Here is a 17,200-nt window from a genome sequence, read left to right on the forward strand (position 1 = left end):
TCTCCAGTTCACTGGGTCCAAGATTCATCCTCATGCCTTTACTGAACCCGAGGAAGGGGAAGCAAAAGTTTTGGTGCCTGAGTCTCAGGGGTGAGTGCTAAAGAGGAGAGGGGGAGAGTATGCAGGTTCCTGCTTGCAAGGTGGCACCGGGGGGCGGGGTAGGGACTCCACTGAGAGGGCAGGGCCCGGGAAGAGGGAAGAGAAGCAAACCTGTGCCTGTTACCACCTGCTGAAGTACACGAGCAGGCAAGGTCACCAATGGCAAGCCAGGGGAGGGAGGGATCGAGGGTGCTCTGACAGGAGAGCAGAGTGGTCAGGGTAAGCAGGACAATGAGTGCAGTGAGGGAAGGGTGAAAGACTGGAGCTCTGTAAAGGGGTCATGAGTTCCTTCTGACAAGGAGGCAGAATGGCAGCAATGAATGGTAACTGCTAAACCCCAGAGGAGGGTGTTTAGTGAACTAGAAGAGGGCCTTCAGGGAAAAGGGAGGACGTGCCAATGTGGCTAGACAGAGCCCACACAGAACACAGACTGGGGGCACGCGGCTGGCCTGACGGGCTGGACGGTAGCAGAGGCTGACCCAGAGTCCCCACCACAGATTCCAGAGATACTGTTCTGGAACAGGCTCTGATATGGAGTGGCTGCCCACCAGGCCTTGCCCCACTCCACCAACCCCTATCCCCCAGAGACAGGGCAGAACACAGAATATGGGAAGTCCTTTAATCAACAACTGCTGTGAGACTGGGGCAGAGACGGGGCAAAACAAGGGGCAGAGGATGCCCTGGTGGAGGCAGAACAGGAGGCAACAAGCTTGGCCACAGCTCGCCAGCCCCAGAGGTAAAAGCTGCTCCTCTTGCAGGAAGATGCTGGGCTCAACCTGTGAAACAGCAGAGTCAGGGAAGAGCCTCAAGCCAGGGCCAGCCCACAGCCCTGCTCAGCAGCCAGGACTGTGGGAAGGGGTATGGAGTGTGTAACACTCACTTCAAAGCACTTGGAACTTGTAGGCCAGGTGCTGCATGGCGGCTGCAACAGGGAGAGGCACAAGAAGGTGCTCCAGACAGAGGGATATAGAAGCCTGTCCCCGTGGGGAAGCACCTAGCCCTGCAACCTGAAAGCCACGACCCCAGCCCTGATGCAAAGAGCTCTGGGCCTGATCACTCCCCACCACCTGATTTAAATGTGGAGCTATTTCCTAAAATGAACCAAAATATGCCAGCAGCTCTCAAGTTCAAAAATTGCCTCGCAAACAAACGATCTACCGAGAACCTTAGAGGCCTCACCAAGCAGCAATTAAAGGGAAAAATCAACAAGGCATCTCTACAAGTCCTATCAGAAGGACCTCTCTAGGACTCAAATGGCTGGCAGAGTGTGCACGCAGTCCACACAGTACTTTGCTTCTTGTCCGCACGCCCAGCTGAACACGCACCACACACTCCAGGGACAGGCTTGCTAGGTTCTCCTCCCCACAGGAATGCTGATCCCTGCGAGGCCCCCTGCACCTGCAGCCCACCCCACCTCAAGGGCCCACCCAGCTTATGCCCTAAAAACCCGCTGCTCTCTGTCCCTGGTTCCTTATACCAAGTTTCTCCTTAAGCTCGTCTATCTCTCTCTGTAGCACCAGACACTAGGCCAGCAGACACAGGAGGAAGAGAAACGGTTAGTATACACTGCCCTCCCGTCGCCTCCTTTTTCTCCTCTCCCCAGGGCCACCCACCCAAAGCCAGATGTCTAGAACGGCAAGGGAAAGACTTTCTTCAGTGGAAAAGAGGTAGGTTCCTTCTGAGGGGTGTGGGATGGGGACGAGGTGGGGAGGCCTACACATTTCAGTGGAACTCGGATCCAGATTCCACCATGAGGACTGGGTGTGCATTTCAGGAGCCAGAGGAAGCATTACCCGAGGACAGTCCAGCATTCCCGGTGGCTGCTGCTTCCTTTCCAGTCCTGGGGAATGGTCAGTCGGTTCCTGGTCACCTGAGAGGGAAAGGGCACACAATCCAGCTTCCCAGGCTCCCAGTGCCGTGGAAAGGGCCAACCAGGCTCTAACGCGAGGTGAGGCAGCACCTCGATCTGCTGGCAACAAGCCTCCCCTGCTCTGCCTGCCAGGCTACACCTTCTCTATGGGCCTGCCTCCCCTGTTCCCCAAGAGCAGCATTTTCACCACTGCGGTCCCCAAAGACTGTGGTTCTGGGTTGGAGTTGGGGTGGAGTTGCGGTGGCAGTGGTGGTGCCGGTCACAGAAGGTGAGGCCAGCGGCATCTGGAGCGAGCGGTCAAGCACCACAGGCACCTCACGCACAAGATTGTGGCAAAAGGCGCCGGGGTTTCAGCTGCCCGGGACGCCCGCGCCATGGCCTCCTTATTGGTCCGGTTCCCGCCAACCAGCGCGCGCCTTGTTGGCCCGCCCCCTCGAGGAGCAACCAATGGGGCCAAAGGCCTCCTCCGCTTTGCTGCCACGCCCAAGGGTCATCAGGGCAGTTGAGTTGGCGGGGGAAGGGGATGGTATGAGTACCTCTGTCAAGCCTCTCGTCCCACCTCCTCCTGTCCTGCCTTCCCTTTCTGCTTAGAGTCACAGCTCTGAGCCCTGACTGTGCAAAGTGAGTGGAGCGGGAAGCAGGAGGGTCCGGAGGGCCCTGGTCTCCTGGGAGGTGAGGATGAAACGTCAGAATGGAGACGTGGGCATTAGAACGTGCTGAAAGCATTTGCCAGCCTCCCTTCCACCACAAGCCTTACGACCCAATGAGAGAATGGGCAGAGGAGTCCTGCACTCAGTGATCACTGGTCGGCGTACTTCTCCATACGTGGCCAGAGGGCAAAGGGATCCTATTTTTGTTCTGCAAGCAATCTGCCTCATCTGCTTCCATCAAACGTTCTTGGCAGGCAGATTTCGGGGACAGACTGGGGTTGACCTCACTCCCTCAGCTCCTTCTTTTCCCCACTCTGAGGTAATTCAAAGAGGGAGTTTGAGTGTCCAGTTACACCCACAAAGAGGCTCACCACCACTGATCCTGGAGGCAAACTAACACCATGAATCGGGTTTCACACTCTAGGACGACAAGCTTCCAAGAGCTTAACCATTCCGGGAGTGGGAGAGTTTAGGAGCAAACCCCTGTGACAGTGTGCACCACCGTCTTGCACAGAGATGCATTTGGGAGGTAATTTGGCAAAATCTATGAAAAGCAACTTAAACAGCAGGGACCCTGTGCCTGGCACTCTTCTAAGTGCTGTACGTAAATAGTAATGCTTCCTAGTGAGACTCCTGGGACGATAGTACCAATGATTACCAGCCTCTTACAGGTGAGGAAACAGGTTCTGAGAGGTTCAGCCACTGGCCCAAGGGCATTTGGCCCATAGGGATCAGTGGCAGAATTGAAGCCAAGCAATATGACTCCAGAGTCCTTGCTTTGAGCCAAAGGTTTAATCTTTAAAAAAAAAAAAAAAGCTATTTTTTCTCTGTTCCAGGAAGTCCGCTGCCCGGTACATTTTCCAGAGACACGCTGGTACTTGTAGTGTACGAAAACACATGCACAGTGGTGTTGGTGACGGGAAAAACTGAGAACACTCCCAATTCTCTTCAGTAAGCAAAGGGATCAATGCAACATGCTGTGGCATCCAGTAGAGTCAAGTGTGGCAGTCCAAAAGAATGAATCAGGCCATTATCATCGATTTCAAAAGCATCCTCCTGACTTCATACTGCAAGTTGCAGGATGATGGTGTTGGATACATGTCTGTAAATTTATGAAAACCCCAAATGAATCCTGTCTAATATTTGATAGCCTTTGGGTGTATGTATGTTTCAGGTTCTGAAGTGTGTTTTTCACTGGCTGGGACATATATTGGCTAGCTCCTAACTGGATCCAGTAGTTATATGGAACACAGTTTTGGCCTTGCATCTTCCCTGGGTTGGTTAGGAAGGTGTACAGTAGGTTTCCTTTAGGCTCAACGCTGCCTACAGGTACCCTGAAAGCAGCCGCTGTCAGTCTGACTTCAATGCTTCCCTGCTGGGTTCAATCAGTTCTCCAATGGTATGATTATTTGGCCACAATACTTATTCCTTCAGCTGGAATAGAAGATATTCCATATAGACGCTTTAACAGAATTCACCCAGGAAGCCTTTAATGATAGTAACCAAGCCATTAGTTTGCTCAATTCAGAAATTTCCATGATGAGAAAAGCAGTCCTGCAGAATGCATGGCCCTCAATATTCTAACAGCTTCCCAAGGGGATCTTATACTATAATACAGTGAATGCTGTCTTTTTATACCTGAGGAGTCTTCTAACGCAACCCCCTTTATGATGTATACGAAAAGTCAAATTTCCACTCTGAATGATCCTCTTCCCAGTTTAAGGGAAATGCTAGGAAAATGGTTTGTTTCAAGAGAGTACTGGTTTAAATCTTTACTAACAGTATTGTTCCTCTTATTGGCAACTTTGATTACAGTCTGTGTATCTTATAAAGTGATAGTGTCTTGATTTTTGCACTGTGTATCACCTGCTCCTTGTAAGATGAAGTGAAGTGAAGTCGCTCAGTCGTGTCCGACTATTTGCGACCCCATGGACTGTAGCCTACCAGGCTCTTCCATCCATGGGACTCTCCAGGCAAGAATACTGGAGTGGATTGCCATTTCCTTCTCCAGGGGATCCTCCCGACACGATACCTAAACAACGTGTAGTACTTCCCTGTTGGCTCAGTGGTACATAGTTTGCATGCCAATGCAGGATACTTGGGTTCAGTTACTGGGTCTGGAAGACCTGGAGCAGTCTCTACTTCCTTTACTCCCTGAATCACATCTTTCTGCCTCAAGGGCATTATCCCAGAAGACCTTTATTCACACAGAGAGATGCCCAGGTACCAGCTTTGAATGTGATACCTACCATACCCCCTTTTCAGTAATAAAACCCTGGTCTTTCAGGAAGGGTGTCAGGCAGAAGTCATTTCACTTGAACACAGATCTGTCCCTCTGATTCTCAGGTTGGCAGAGTCCTGGGTGCTGGCTGAGGGATAGGAAGTACTCCCCAAACTCCAGCGAGGGTGAAGTTGAACACGGAGTTCAGACTCCTTCTCATGTGCCCTAAAGAGGCAGTGTGGGATACTGAGCTGCGGCACATCATTTGTTGGAAGATCCGTGTCAATGGTCTGTATTTGACACAGTATTTGACAGGGACCTTGCAAGAACAGAGACCTACTAACCACACTTGCCATAGAGCATGATGGGCCAATTTCCACTCAGTGGTATACAGAGGCTCAGGCTGGAGGCAAGGGTGATCAGCTGGCTAGGCCAGGGAGGATGTGAAAACTCAAAGGACTGCACCATCCATCTCTAGCTGTCAGGGGGCACTCTGCCTTGGGTTGGTACCAAACAGATGCCTCTCCTGACCCCGTGCCCGGAGACTAGTATTTCTCCTGTATTCCCTGTACCTTCCCTCTGCTGCCCATCTCACTGGGTCCAGGCTTCATCCTCAAGCCCTTTAAAGAATCCAAGGAAGAAGAAGTGGAATTATTGGTGCCCGAGTCTCAGGGGTGAGGGCTAAATAGGACAGGAGGACAGTGGGCAGGTTCCTGCTTGCAAGGTGGCACCAGCTGGGGTTCGGGGCAGCAGGGACTCCACTGAGAGGACAGGGCCCGGCAAGGGGGAAGATGAGCACACCTGTGCCTGTTGCCACCTGCTGAAGTACATGTGCAGGCAAGGTCACCAAAGGCAAGCCAGGGGAGGGATCGAGGGTGCTCAGAGGAAAGCAGAGTAGTCAGGGTAAGATGGACCATGAGTTCAGGGAAGGGTGAAGGATTGAAGCTCTGGAAGGAGGTCATGAGTTCCTTCTGACACGGAGGCAGACTGGCACTGATGGATGGGAACCGCCAAACCCCAGAGAAGGGTGTTTAAGAGAACTAGAAGAGGGCCTTCAGGGGAAAGGGAGGACGTGCCAATGTGGCCAGACAGAGCCCACACAGAACCCAGACCAGGGGCGCTCCGCTGGCCTGATGGCCTGGATGGTGGCAGAGGCTGACCCAGAGTCCCCAACACAGGATTCCAGACGTACTGTTCTGGAAAAGGCTTTGATATGGAGCAGCTTCCGACCAACCTCACCCCACTCTCCCAACCCCTATCCCCCAGAGAAAGGAGCGAACACAGAACACGAGAAGTCCTTTAATCAAAAACTGCTGTGAAACTGGGGCAGAGAGGGGGCAAAACAAGGGGCAGAGGATGCTCTGGTGGAGGCAGAACAGGAGGGAACAAGCTTGGCCACAGCTCGCCGGCCACGGAGGTAATATCTGCTCCTTCTGCAGGAAGATGCTGGGCTCAGCCTCTGAAACCGCAGAGTCAAGGAAGAGCCTCAAGCCAGGGCCAGCCCACAGCCCTGCTCAACAGCCAGGACTGTGGGAAGGGGTATGGAGTGTGTAACACTCATTTCAAAGGATCTGGAACTTGTCGGCCAGGTGCTGCAGGGAGGCTGCAACAGGGAGAGGCACAAGAAGGTGCTTCAGACAGAGGGATATAGAAGCCTGTTCCCCTGTCCCCGTGGGGAAGCGCCTAGCCCTGCAACCTGAAACCCACTCCCCCCAGCCCTGATGCAAGGAGCTCTCCATCTCCTGAGTTAAATGTGGAGCCGTTTCCTAAAAGGAACCAAAATGTGTCTGCAGCTCTCAAACTCAAAAATTGTCTGGCAAATAACCAATCCAACAAGAACCTCAGAGGCCACACAAAGCAGCTGTTAAAGCCAAGGCTCAACAAGGCATCTCTACAAGTACTATCAAAAGGAGTTCTCTAGGGCTTGTCTGGCTGGCAAAGTGTGCACACGGTACTTTGCTACTTATCCGCACACCCAGCTGAACAGCAGAATCCAGGGTAGGTTTGCTAGGTTCTCCCCACAGGAATGCTAATCTGTGTGAGGCCCCTGCACCAGCAGCCCACCCCACCCCCAAGGGCCCACCCCGCTTCTGCACTAAGAACATGCTGCTCTACCTCCCTGGTTCCTCATACCAAGTTTCTCCTTCAGCTCGTCTCTCTCTCTCTCTCGGTAGCACCAGACACTAGGCCAGCAGACACAGGAGGAAGAGAAATGGTTAGTATACACCCGCCGCCCCTCCCCTCCTCCTCTCGTCTCCCCCAGGCCCTCCATCCCACAGCCAGGTGCCCAGACTGGCAAGGGAAAGACTTTCCTCAGTGGAAAAGAGGTGGGCTCCCTCCCTGGGGTGCGGGATGGGGACGGGGGAGGGGCCCCACACATGTCAGTTGAACTTGGACCCAGATCCCACCATGGGGTTTGGGTGTGCATTTCCAGGAGCCAGAAGAAGCATTACCCCAGGACAGCCCTGCCTTCCGGGTGGCTGCTGCTGCCTTTTCGGTCTTGGGGGGTGGTCAGTTGGTTTCTGGTCACCTGACAGGGAAAGGACACACAATCCAGCTTCTCAGGCTCCCAGTGAGGTAGAAAGGGCCAAGCAGGGTCTAACGCGAGGTGAGGCAGTACCACCCTCTGCTAGCATCAAGCCTCCCCTGCTCTGCCCGGCAGGCAGCCCAAACCTTCTCTCTGGGCCTGCCCCTCCTATCCCACAGGGGCAGCCATTTCACCACGATGGTCGCCAAAGACTGTGGTTCTGGGTTCGAGCCTCCCAGAGCGGCAGCCACAGCCAGCACCTGGGACAGCAATGTGAGCGAAGAGCACTTCACAGAAAAAGCTATGAGCCTGCAGGTCTACGCCCAGAGTAGCTGTTGGGGCACTGCCACTGATCACCCCTGCCAAACAAATCCCACACAGAAGGTGATGGGGCCAGGGCCAGCCCTGTTGACACCCTGTTTCCCATGGGAGAAGTGGCCTGAGAGCAAGCCTGAGCCCCCAGCAGAGAGAGAGAGAGAGAGAGAGAGAGTGGGTCAGAGACAGAGGTTTCTGCCCTCACCCCTGGTCCCCTCCCCCCATATCAAAACCCAGGACACTCACCTGAGGGGCCAGGCCCTCTGGGCATGCCTTCTCCCTTCTTCATGGCCACGGGCTCCAAGTTTCCTGACGCCTGCGTGCCTCTGATGTTGAGGCTGACGCTGCTGGGTTCTCCACGATGCACCCGTGGACGAGATGGCCATGGCCTGTCAGTGGTCAGCTAAAAACAAAGATTTCTCACTGATCTGGGGTAAGGATGCGTGTCTGGGCGCACGCATGTGTGCACCGGTGCATTTATATGTCGATGTCTGTGTGTGAGAGAGCTCGTACGACTCAAGACCGAGCTGAGGCAAGGAATTGGAAAGAGAATTGAAAGGCTGATCTCTTTAGCACATTCTCTGTCAGTCAGCCCCAGGCCAGGAGGCAGAGCTGTGCTAGGGACAACAGTGTGGCACTGAGAAAGCCTGGGGCCCCTGCAAGGAAGGTTTGGAGAACAGCGAGGAAGTAGGATTCAGGAAAGTGATGCGTCTGAACACCGAAGCTCTGTGAAGCTTTTAAGGGGTCCCCTCAAATCAATTCAGCTACCAGCTCTCCCTTCCACTCCAGCCCCAGCCTCGTGGAGGAGGCTGGAAACAGGCCAAGGGTGGAGAACCGAGCCCAGCACACCCAAAGTGCTACCTTAACGTCTGTCCCTAGTAAAAGGACCCCAATCTGGCATCCTAATGACCCAGTGACCGAGGGCCTCCCAATGATGACCCCTGAGGGAAGGAGAGAGGGAACACGGGGTGAAGACCTGTGTCCTGGGGAGGGTGGGAGGGGGAAGAGTGGGGAGAGAGGAGCGGCCTGGCCTACTCACTTGGCCCTTTGGGACTGGGTCTCTATATGGGTCGTTCTCTTCTCCTGAAACCGCCACTGCTGCCAGGGACTCCCCGGCCCGCCTAGCCACGGATTTCTTCCCAGCGCCGGTGTGCTTGGACTCTTTGGCTCCACGAGGATCCAAGGCAGACTTCTTGGGCTTCCCAAGCATCGGGATGCCGGAGATTGGGGGTAAGGTGGCCGGTTCCAGGGGAGTGGCCGAGATTCCCTGCCCCCAGGAAGGGAAGGTTCTCCCCAGGGCAGGTTTAGAGGCACCCCCGAGGGATTTCTTCTCCTGGGCCCCCTTCCTCCTAGGAGAGGGCCACGGCAGGCTGCCTGTAGTGCCAGCTGCAGTACCTGATGCTACTGCTACTCCCGGGTAGCTGGGCAGGCTGTCCCCCTTCCCCCTGAACACGCTCTGCATTTTCTTAGGGGGTAAGATGGCCTCCTGCTTTGCATCGCCCTGCCTGCCCTGCCTTTCCACACCTGAAATTAATCCTCGCGGAGCCGAGGACAGGCAAGGGCCTGGCACGTTAAGGAGATTCTGCTTGCCTTGGACATTCGAGTGTCTGGCTGTGTCCCCGGGATCCTCGGGGATGTTCAGCTTGGCCTGGCCTCCGTCTCTGCGATAAATGCTCACCCTCATCACCTGTACCTCAGTGAACTCGTCAGAGGACTCGGGGTCAGACAGCAGCCCGCCTGGGCTTTCTGAGGGGGGCCACTGGCGATCCACAGCCACGTTCAGCCTACTCTTAGTGCCTCTCTTAGGGTTCCCCCAGGGTCGGCCCGCCTCGGGCCCGCCGACCCGGAAAGGGCCGGCCTCAGCCTGTGCCACTTCCCCACCCGTCTGGGCGGCCGCGCCTCCACTGCCGGGACCCACCTCGAGGTCCCACAAGGCAGACACTTCGCCGACGGCGTAGCTCTCCGGGGACAGGTATCTGCGCCTGCCCGGCACGTTCAGGTCGGCCAGCTGCTGCAGGATGGCCGCCACTGACTCGTCAGCCAGATGCAGGGCGTGCCCCTTGTCGTCAGCCGGGGAGCCAGGCCGGCCTTCGCAGCCCGACAGCACCGGCCCTCCCGCTTCCAGCACCTCCCGCTCTGACTCGAAGCCCTCAGGGTCTGGGAAGCCACCCGTGCCCTCCGCCTCGCCACTTCGCCGTGCCCCCGGCTTGGGGCCGGGGCCAGGGCCAGGTCCCCGCGGGGCTGTGGAGCCGGCCTCACGGCCGCTGGTCTGCTTCCCGCACTCTGAGCCGAAACCCCCTCCCCCAGCGGACACCTCATCATCTGAGGAGCTCATGTCGCGATCTGGGTGGCCGCCGGACCTGGGGCGGCGACGATTTCTCAACCGGGCCACAGTGGTGGTGGCGGTGGCGGTGGCGATGGCGGTGGTGATGGCGGTCAGGGCAGGCGACGCGGGCACGCAGGAGAGCGCCGCAAATCACGCGAGGCTTTCAGCGTGCCAGCGCTGTCGCCTCCTCATTGGTCCAGTTCCTGCCAACCAGCACGCGCCTTGCTCGGCCGCCCCCGCGAGGTGTAACCAATGGGGTCGAGGGCGTCCTCTGGTCCGCTGCCAAGCCCAAAGGGCATCCCGGCAGTTGGCGAGGTGGCGGGTGAAGGTCACGGTGCGAGCGTACCTCTGTCAGGCGTCTCGTGCCGCCTCCTCCTGTCCCACCTCCCCTTTCCCGTTAGAGTCACAGCCCTGAGCCCTGACTCTGTACAAAGTGGGTGGAGCAGGAGGCAGGGCGGTCCTGAGCGCGCTGGTCTCCTGGGAGGTGAGGAGGAAACATCGGGATGGAGGCACCGGGCGCCTAGCACAAGCTGAAAGCATTTGCCAGCCTCCCTTCCACCACACGTCTTATGACCCAGTGGGAGAATGGGCAGAGGAATCCCGCACTCAGTGGTGAGTGGTCGGCGTACTTCTCCCTTAGTGGCCAGAGGACAAAGGGATCGTAGGATTGTTCTGTAACATCTCTGCCTCAACTGCTCCATCAAACATTCTCGGCGGGCAGATTTGGGGGACAGACTGGGGTTGACCTCACTCCCTCAGCTCGTTCCCCACTCTGAGGCAATTCAAAGCAGAGAGAGTCTCAGTCAGCGTCCAGTTACACCCGCAAAAATGCTCACCCCGGCTGATCCTGGAGGTGTAAACTAAAACCACGAATCGGGCTTCACACACTAGGACGACAAGCTTCCAAGTGCTTACCCATTCCGAGAGTGGGAGAGTTTAGGAGCAAACCTCTGTGGCGATGGTGCAAGAACTCCATTTGGGAGGTAATTTGGCAGAATCTATGAAAAGCAACTTATACAGCAGAGACCCCGTGCCCGGCACTCTTCTAAGTGCTGTACGTAAATAGTAATGCTTCCTTGTGACATTCCTAGGACTATAGTACCAATGATTACCAGCCTCTTACAGGTGAGGAAACAGATTCTGAGAGGTTCGGCCACTGGCCCACCGTCATTTGGCCCATAGGGATCAGTGGTAGAATTGAAGCCAAGCAATCTGCCTCCAGAGTCCTTGCTTTGATACAAAGATCTAAGAAAGCTCTTTTTTTCCCTCTATATCAATAAGTCCACTGCCTGGCACATCTTCTAAAAGGGAGGGTTTATTTCTAAGATCTCTATTTTATTCCATTGGTCTATTTGTTAATATGGCAGTAACACACAGTTTTCATTACCGTAGCTTTGTAATGTTTTTGAAATCAGGAAGTGCGAGTTCTCTACTTTTTCTTTTCCCAGATTGTTTTCCCTATTAAGGATCTCTTTAGATTCTACTTAAATTTTAGGACGAGTTTTTCTAATTCTGTAAAGCATGCTCTTGGGATTTTGACAGGGTTTGCATTGGATCTGTAGATCACTCTGGGTAGTGTGTTAGAAGGACAGATCCAGTGGAGTGTATGTGTGTGTGTAAAAGAATCGACTCATTCAGTTATAGAGGCTGGTAAGTCCCAAGATCTAGAGGGTGAGTTGACTATCTGGAGACCCAGAAGAGCCAGTGATTTAGCTCTAGTCCGGGTTAGAAGGCCTAAGAACCAAACCAGTAGAGCCGATATTTCAGTTTGGGTCTAAAGGCAAGAAAAGAAGCTGATGTCCCAGGTCCAAAGGCTTTCACGCAAGAGGAATTCTCTTACATGAGGAGAGGTTGCCTTTTTGTTTTATTCAGACTATCAACTGATTAGGTGAAGCCCACCCACATTATCAGGGGGAAATCTGTTTTACCCAGTTGACTGATTTAAATGTTAATCTCATGGAAAAGCACCGTATGCAAAGACCCAGAATAATGTTTGAGTAAATATCTAGGCACTCTGTGGACCAGTCAAGCTGACACATAAAATTAGCCACCTCAGATAGTATGGACTTCTTAACAGTATTTAGTATTCTGGTCCGTGCAGACAGATGCCTTTCCACTTATTTGTGACCTTTTTAGTTTCTTTCAGCAATATTTTGTAGCTTGCGGTGTAAAGTCTTTTGACTCCTTGCTTGAGTTTTTTCCTCAGTATTTTATCCTTTCTTTGCTGCTAATGTCAATGGAATTGTTTTCTTAATTTCCATTTCAAATTGTTCTTTGTTAGTGTATAGTAATCCAACTGAGTTTTGCTTTTGGGTTTTGTGTCCTACAACTTTGTTGAATTTGTTTATGAGTTCTACCAGTTGTGTGCATGTGTGTGTGTGTGTGTGTGTGTGTGGGTGCATGTAATCTTTTGAGTTTTGCATGTACAAAATCATGCTATCTTCAACAGAGATAATTTTACTTCTTTCTGATTTGGATGGCTTTTCTTTCTTTTGCTTTCCTAACAGCTCTGGCTATGACTTCCAGTTGTTGAATACTAACATGACGGGGAGAGCGGGCTTCCTTGCCCTGTTCCTTACCTTAGAAGAAGAGATTTCCGTTTTTCCCCACTGAGTATGACGTTAGTTGTGGCCTTTATGATGTCGAGGTAATTTCTTTCTACTCCTAGTCCTTTGACTGCTTTTCCTCGTGAAGGAGTGTTGAATTTTTTATGCATCTATAGAGATGATCATGTGACTTTTGTCCTTCATTCTGTTCATGTGTTTTATTACGATGATTGATTTTTATATGTTAAACTATCCTTGCAACCAAAGGACAAATCCCTTTTGACTGTGGCACATAGTCCTTCTAATGTGCTGTTGAATTGTTCTGCTAGTATTTTGTTGAGGATTTTTGCATCTGCATTCGTCCGGGAAAGTGGCCTGTGGTGTTCTTTTCTTTTGGTGCCCTTGATATCAGGATAATGCTGGCCTCATAAAATGAGTTTGGAAGTGTTCCCTCTTCTTCAATCTTTTGGAAGCATTTGAGAAAGATTGGTATCAGTTGTTTAAATGTTTGGCGGAATACTCCAGTGAAGCTATCAGTTCTTGATTTCTTTTTTTTTTTCTTTGTGAGGAGGTTTGTCATTACTGATTCAATCTCATTGTTGGTCTCTTGGGTTTTCTGTTTCTCCTTGATTCAGTTCTGGTAGATTGTGTGTTTCTAGGAATTTTTTCATTTCTCCTAGATTGTCCAATTTCCTGCCACAATTGTTCATAATATTCTCTTTTTTTAAAAATTTATTTATTTTACTTGGTGGCTAATTACTTTACAATATTGTATTGGTTTATCCTGTTTGTTATTGTTGCATTGGTTGTAATATCCCCTCTTTTATTTATGATTTTAGATATTTTTGTCTTTTTCTCGTAGTTAATCTAGGTAAGTATTTTAAAAGTAATTCTCTGTGTATAAAGAAGTTTGCTCACAACAGTGTTTTTTATAAGGGCAAAAAACCCTGACTGCTACTTAGATTTTCATCACAAAAACTACTAATATCTGTTGAAACTTTACTCTGTGCTAGGCCCTCTACAGGCACTGTGACACTTAATTCTCACAACAGCCATATGAGGTCGACACTAATCTGATCCCTATTTTATATACGAGGCACAACTATGTGATAACCTGTCCAAAGTGAAACATCTAGTAGGTGGTGGAATCAGGATTTAAACTCTGGTCTTTGGGTTTATATAGATAGAAATCTGTGTTGTACAACTATTAGAAAAGGAAGTATGCCGCAATAAAAGATATACTGCACTGTTCTAAGCAAGAACTCAAGAAATCTGCAAGTACCTAAAAACGTTGTATGGAAACATGAATGTCCAGGATGGGTTTCTGGCAACTCCAGGTCTTGTTTTTTCTGACTATATACAGATTCTCCACCTTCAGCTACAAAGACTGTAATCAATTTCATTTTGGTATTGACCATTTGGTGATGACCATGCGTAAAACCGTCTCTTGTGCTGTTGAAAAAGGGTTAAGATACAGTTTACTTACAATTTCTCTGAGCCACTATAAGCACATCCTCTTATGGTACCACCACCACAATGGAAACAAAAAACTTTTTCATCACCTGCAAAATTGCTTCTGGTTTTTTGTAGTTTAACCCCTTATGTCAATTCCCAGATGCAGGCAACGCCCCATCTGTTTTCTCTATATATAGTTTGGCCCCCTCAAGAATGTGAAGTAAATGGAATAGGCAGTAGGTAGACTTATCCATGAGGATTCTGTGAGGGAAAAGGATATATAGGTGACTCGTGGATGTGCAATGTACATGGCACCTGAGTATAGTGAAATGGGTTGATTGTTACCTACCTATTCGTCAGGTTGAAGGCTTTCACTCTCTATAATGTGGATATGTATTGTCTGTTTCATTCAATGCAATTTCTCTTCTATGTGTGGAAAGGTTGTTTTATGAAATAGGAATGGCAAATCTTTTAAAAGAAAGTGAATCTTCTTTGTAAAAGTCCTCCATCTGCATCTGAGCAGTACTTACCAGGACACCAACACTGCACAAGCACAGGTACCGCAAGCACACCGTAGTCATTCAAACGCTGCTCCCTGGGTCACACAGGGACAGCCCACATGGCAACCCTGGCAGCCCCAAAGTGCCCGGCTGGACCTGCCCATTAGAGGTGAGAGTCTCCCCACTTTAAGTCAGCTGAGTAGCAGGCTTTATTGCATCTGCAAGCTTAACCAACTGCTATCATGCAAAGGAACATAAAAGCCAACTGCGGGGATTCGGACTTGGACATTTTGGGGCATGATTACTGTGCCCACCGCAGCCAGTGCTCTCTTCACGGCTCACCTACTGTAAATTCTTGGATTGTGCCAGTCTCCCTCAAGAGTCCAGAGAGAGAGGCAGACCTGGGGCTGATGCTGGTGGGGTGGGGGTGTGATGGGGAGGGAGCGTCTTCCCAGGAGTTGGACAGGCAGCAGAACCAGGCAGGATGGGGCCTAGGGCTCTCCAGGGCAGCTGCTGCTGTCACCCAGGCTGGAGAAGCGGCCTGAGGGGGAAGGGCGACAGGGGTGCGCTGAATGAGGCTGGGCTTCGGCCTTCCTCCTACCCCCTGGGGCCCAGATGTATTTCTTTAGCCTATGCCTCAGGCCCTGCCACGGATTTCCCACTGGAAGTGGAAGGCTTGGGGCTGAGCCAAGGCCTGTGATGTATGTTTCCAGCAACATTACAGTGAGGTAGTTGGTCTGAACTGTGCGCTTAGAGGAGGGAAGTTCAGTTCAGTTCAGTCGCTCAGTCGTGTCCGACTCTCCGTGACCCCATGAATCACAGCACACCAGGCCTCCCTGTCCATCACCAACTCCCAGAGTTCACTCAAACTCATGTCCACAGAGTCGGTGATGCCATCCAGCCATCTCATTCTCGGTCGTCCCCTTCTCCTACCGCCCCCAACCTTGCCCAGCATCAGTCTTTTCCAGTGAGTCAACTCGTCGCATGAGGTGGCCAAAGTATTGCAGTTTCAGCTTTAGCATCAGTCCTTCCAATGAACACCCAGGATCGATCTCCCTTAGAATGGACTGGTTGGATCTCCTTGCGGTACAAGGGACTCTCAAGAGTCTTCTCCAACACCACAATTCAAAAGCATCAATTCTTCGGCGATCAGCTTTCTTCACAGTCCAGCTCTCACATCCATACATGACCACGGGAAAAACCATAGCCTTGACTAGATGGACCTTTGTTGGCAAAGTAATGTCTCTGCTTTTTAATATATTATCAAGGTTGGTCATAACTTTCCTTCCAAGGAGTAAGTGTCTTTTAATTTCATGGCTGCAATCAGCATCTGCAGTGATTTTGGATCAGGGAGCCTGGTAAAAAGTGAATGAGGGGTTCTGTTCACACCCTCCCACCTCCCCTTCCATGAGCTTCTCCACTTCCTCACCCTGGTGACCACAGGCTCGGGCCCCTCTCTGCCCAAAGGTGGTGCCGATGCTGCTGCTGGACTTCTCCCTGCGCACAGCTTACCCACATGTCTCTGTGGGCAGAGACCTCAGCTGGAAGGTCTCTGCCAAACTTACTCACTCGGACAACAGCAAGATGTGCTACACAACCTGGCGATAACCACTGGGTCAGGGTCAGGTCACAGCTGTGTATTAAGTGATCAAGACCAATTGGTCCTGGGGTAGGGGGTGCGTCTGAGTGGAAGGAGGAAGTTCCACCAATGTTCTACCCCGACCCTGAGGTCTCTGACTGTTCCAACCCACACGTAGTCTGTCCACCTGACCTCATGCCAAGAGACCTGGAAGGGAATAACGTGAGAGTATGGGGAAGTGCTCCCCATTGTCCAGGTGCAGTCACACCTAACTTCGCTTCCTCATGGCATCCATTTGCCCCTGCCTCAGGTAACTCATGTTGGGCGGTCTCCGGTTTCTGACATGAGCAGCAGTATCCCAGGTGCTCTCCAGAGCCACCCTTCCCATTTTCACCCATCCACACCCTCAGCAGTTGGCAGATATCAGAGAATGGCAAGGTAGGATCCAGAGCCTCCTCCAGCGACTCCAGCACTTTGAGAGTCCCAACACCCTGTCCTGAGCTTTGGTGAATCCTGCATCATCCCCCTCCTACATTTGGGGAATGTGACAGCACCCCTTGAATAATGGGGATCCGACCCTTGCTTCACCTCACTCAAGGCTTTACAGAACCTGGACCAGTCTCGACTTTCTTTACTGCCTGAATCCCATCCTTCTGCCTCAAGGGCATTATCCTTGCAGACTTCTGTTCACATAGAGAGATGTCCAGGCACCAACTCTGAATGTGCTACCTACCATCATACCCCCTTTTGTGTAATAAAACCCTGATCTTTCAGGAATGGTGTCAGGCAGAACCTACCCTCAGTTCACTCAAACACAGATCTGTCTCTCTGAGTCTCAGGCTGGCACAGTCCTGGAGTGCTGGCTGAGGCAAAGGAAGTGTTCCCCAACTCCAGCGAGGGGGAAATTGAACACGGAGTTCAGACTCATTGTCATGGTCCCTAACGAGTTAGTCTGGGATACTGTACTGGGATACTCTGGGAAATATCATTTGTTGGAAGATCTGTGTCATGGGTCTGGTCGAACATATTTGACAGGGACCCTGCAGAAAAGAAGCTACTAACCACACTTGCCATAGAGCATGATGGGCCCATTTCCACTCATGGGTGTAGAG

The 17,200-nt window shown here is 51.8% G+C and overlaps 1 protein-coding gene across 1 annotated transcript; it reads right to left on the reverse strand.

The window, feature by feature from the left end:
• Positions 1 to 710: 710 nt before the first annotated feature.
• Positions 711 to 10,017, reverse strand: LOC148773330 (uncharacterized protein CXorf49 homolog). The gene is made up of 5 exons (XM_088833701.1): positions 8,722 to 10,017; positions 7,929 to 8,085; positions 7,294 to 7,370; positions 1,577 to 1,622; positions 711 to 1,021 (listed from the first exon to the last, which is right to left on the reverse strand). The coding sequence occupies exons 1-5, from the start codon at positions 10,015 to 10,017 to the stop codon at positions 981 to 983; spliced, it is 1,617 nt and encodes a 538-aa protein (XP_088689827.1). The 3' UTR covers positions 711 to 980.
• Positions 10,018 to 17,200: the final 7,183 nt, after the last annotated feature.

The sequence above is a fragment of the Moschus berezovskii genome, chromosome X (genome assembly GCF_049115385.1).
Source record: "Moschus berezovskii isolate FMDL1 chromosome X, NW_MosBer_1.0, whole genome shotgun sequence".
Taxonomy (NCBI): Eukaryota; Metazoa; Chordata; class Mammalia; order Artiodactyla; family Moschidae; genus Moschus; species Moschus berezovskii.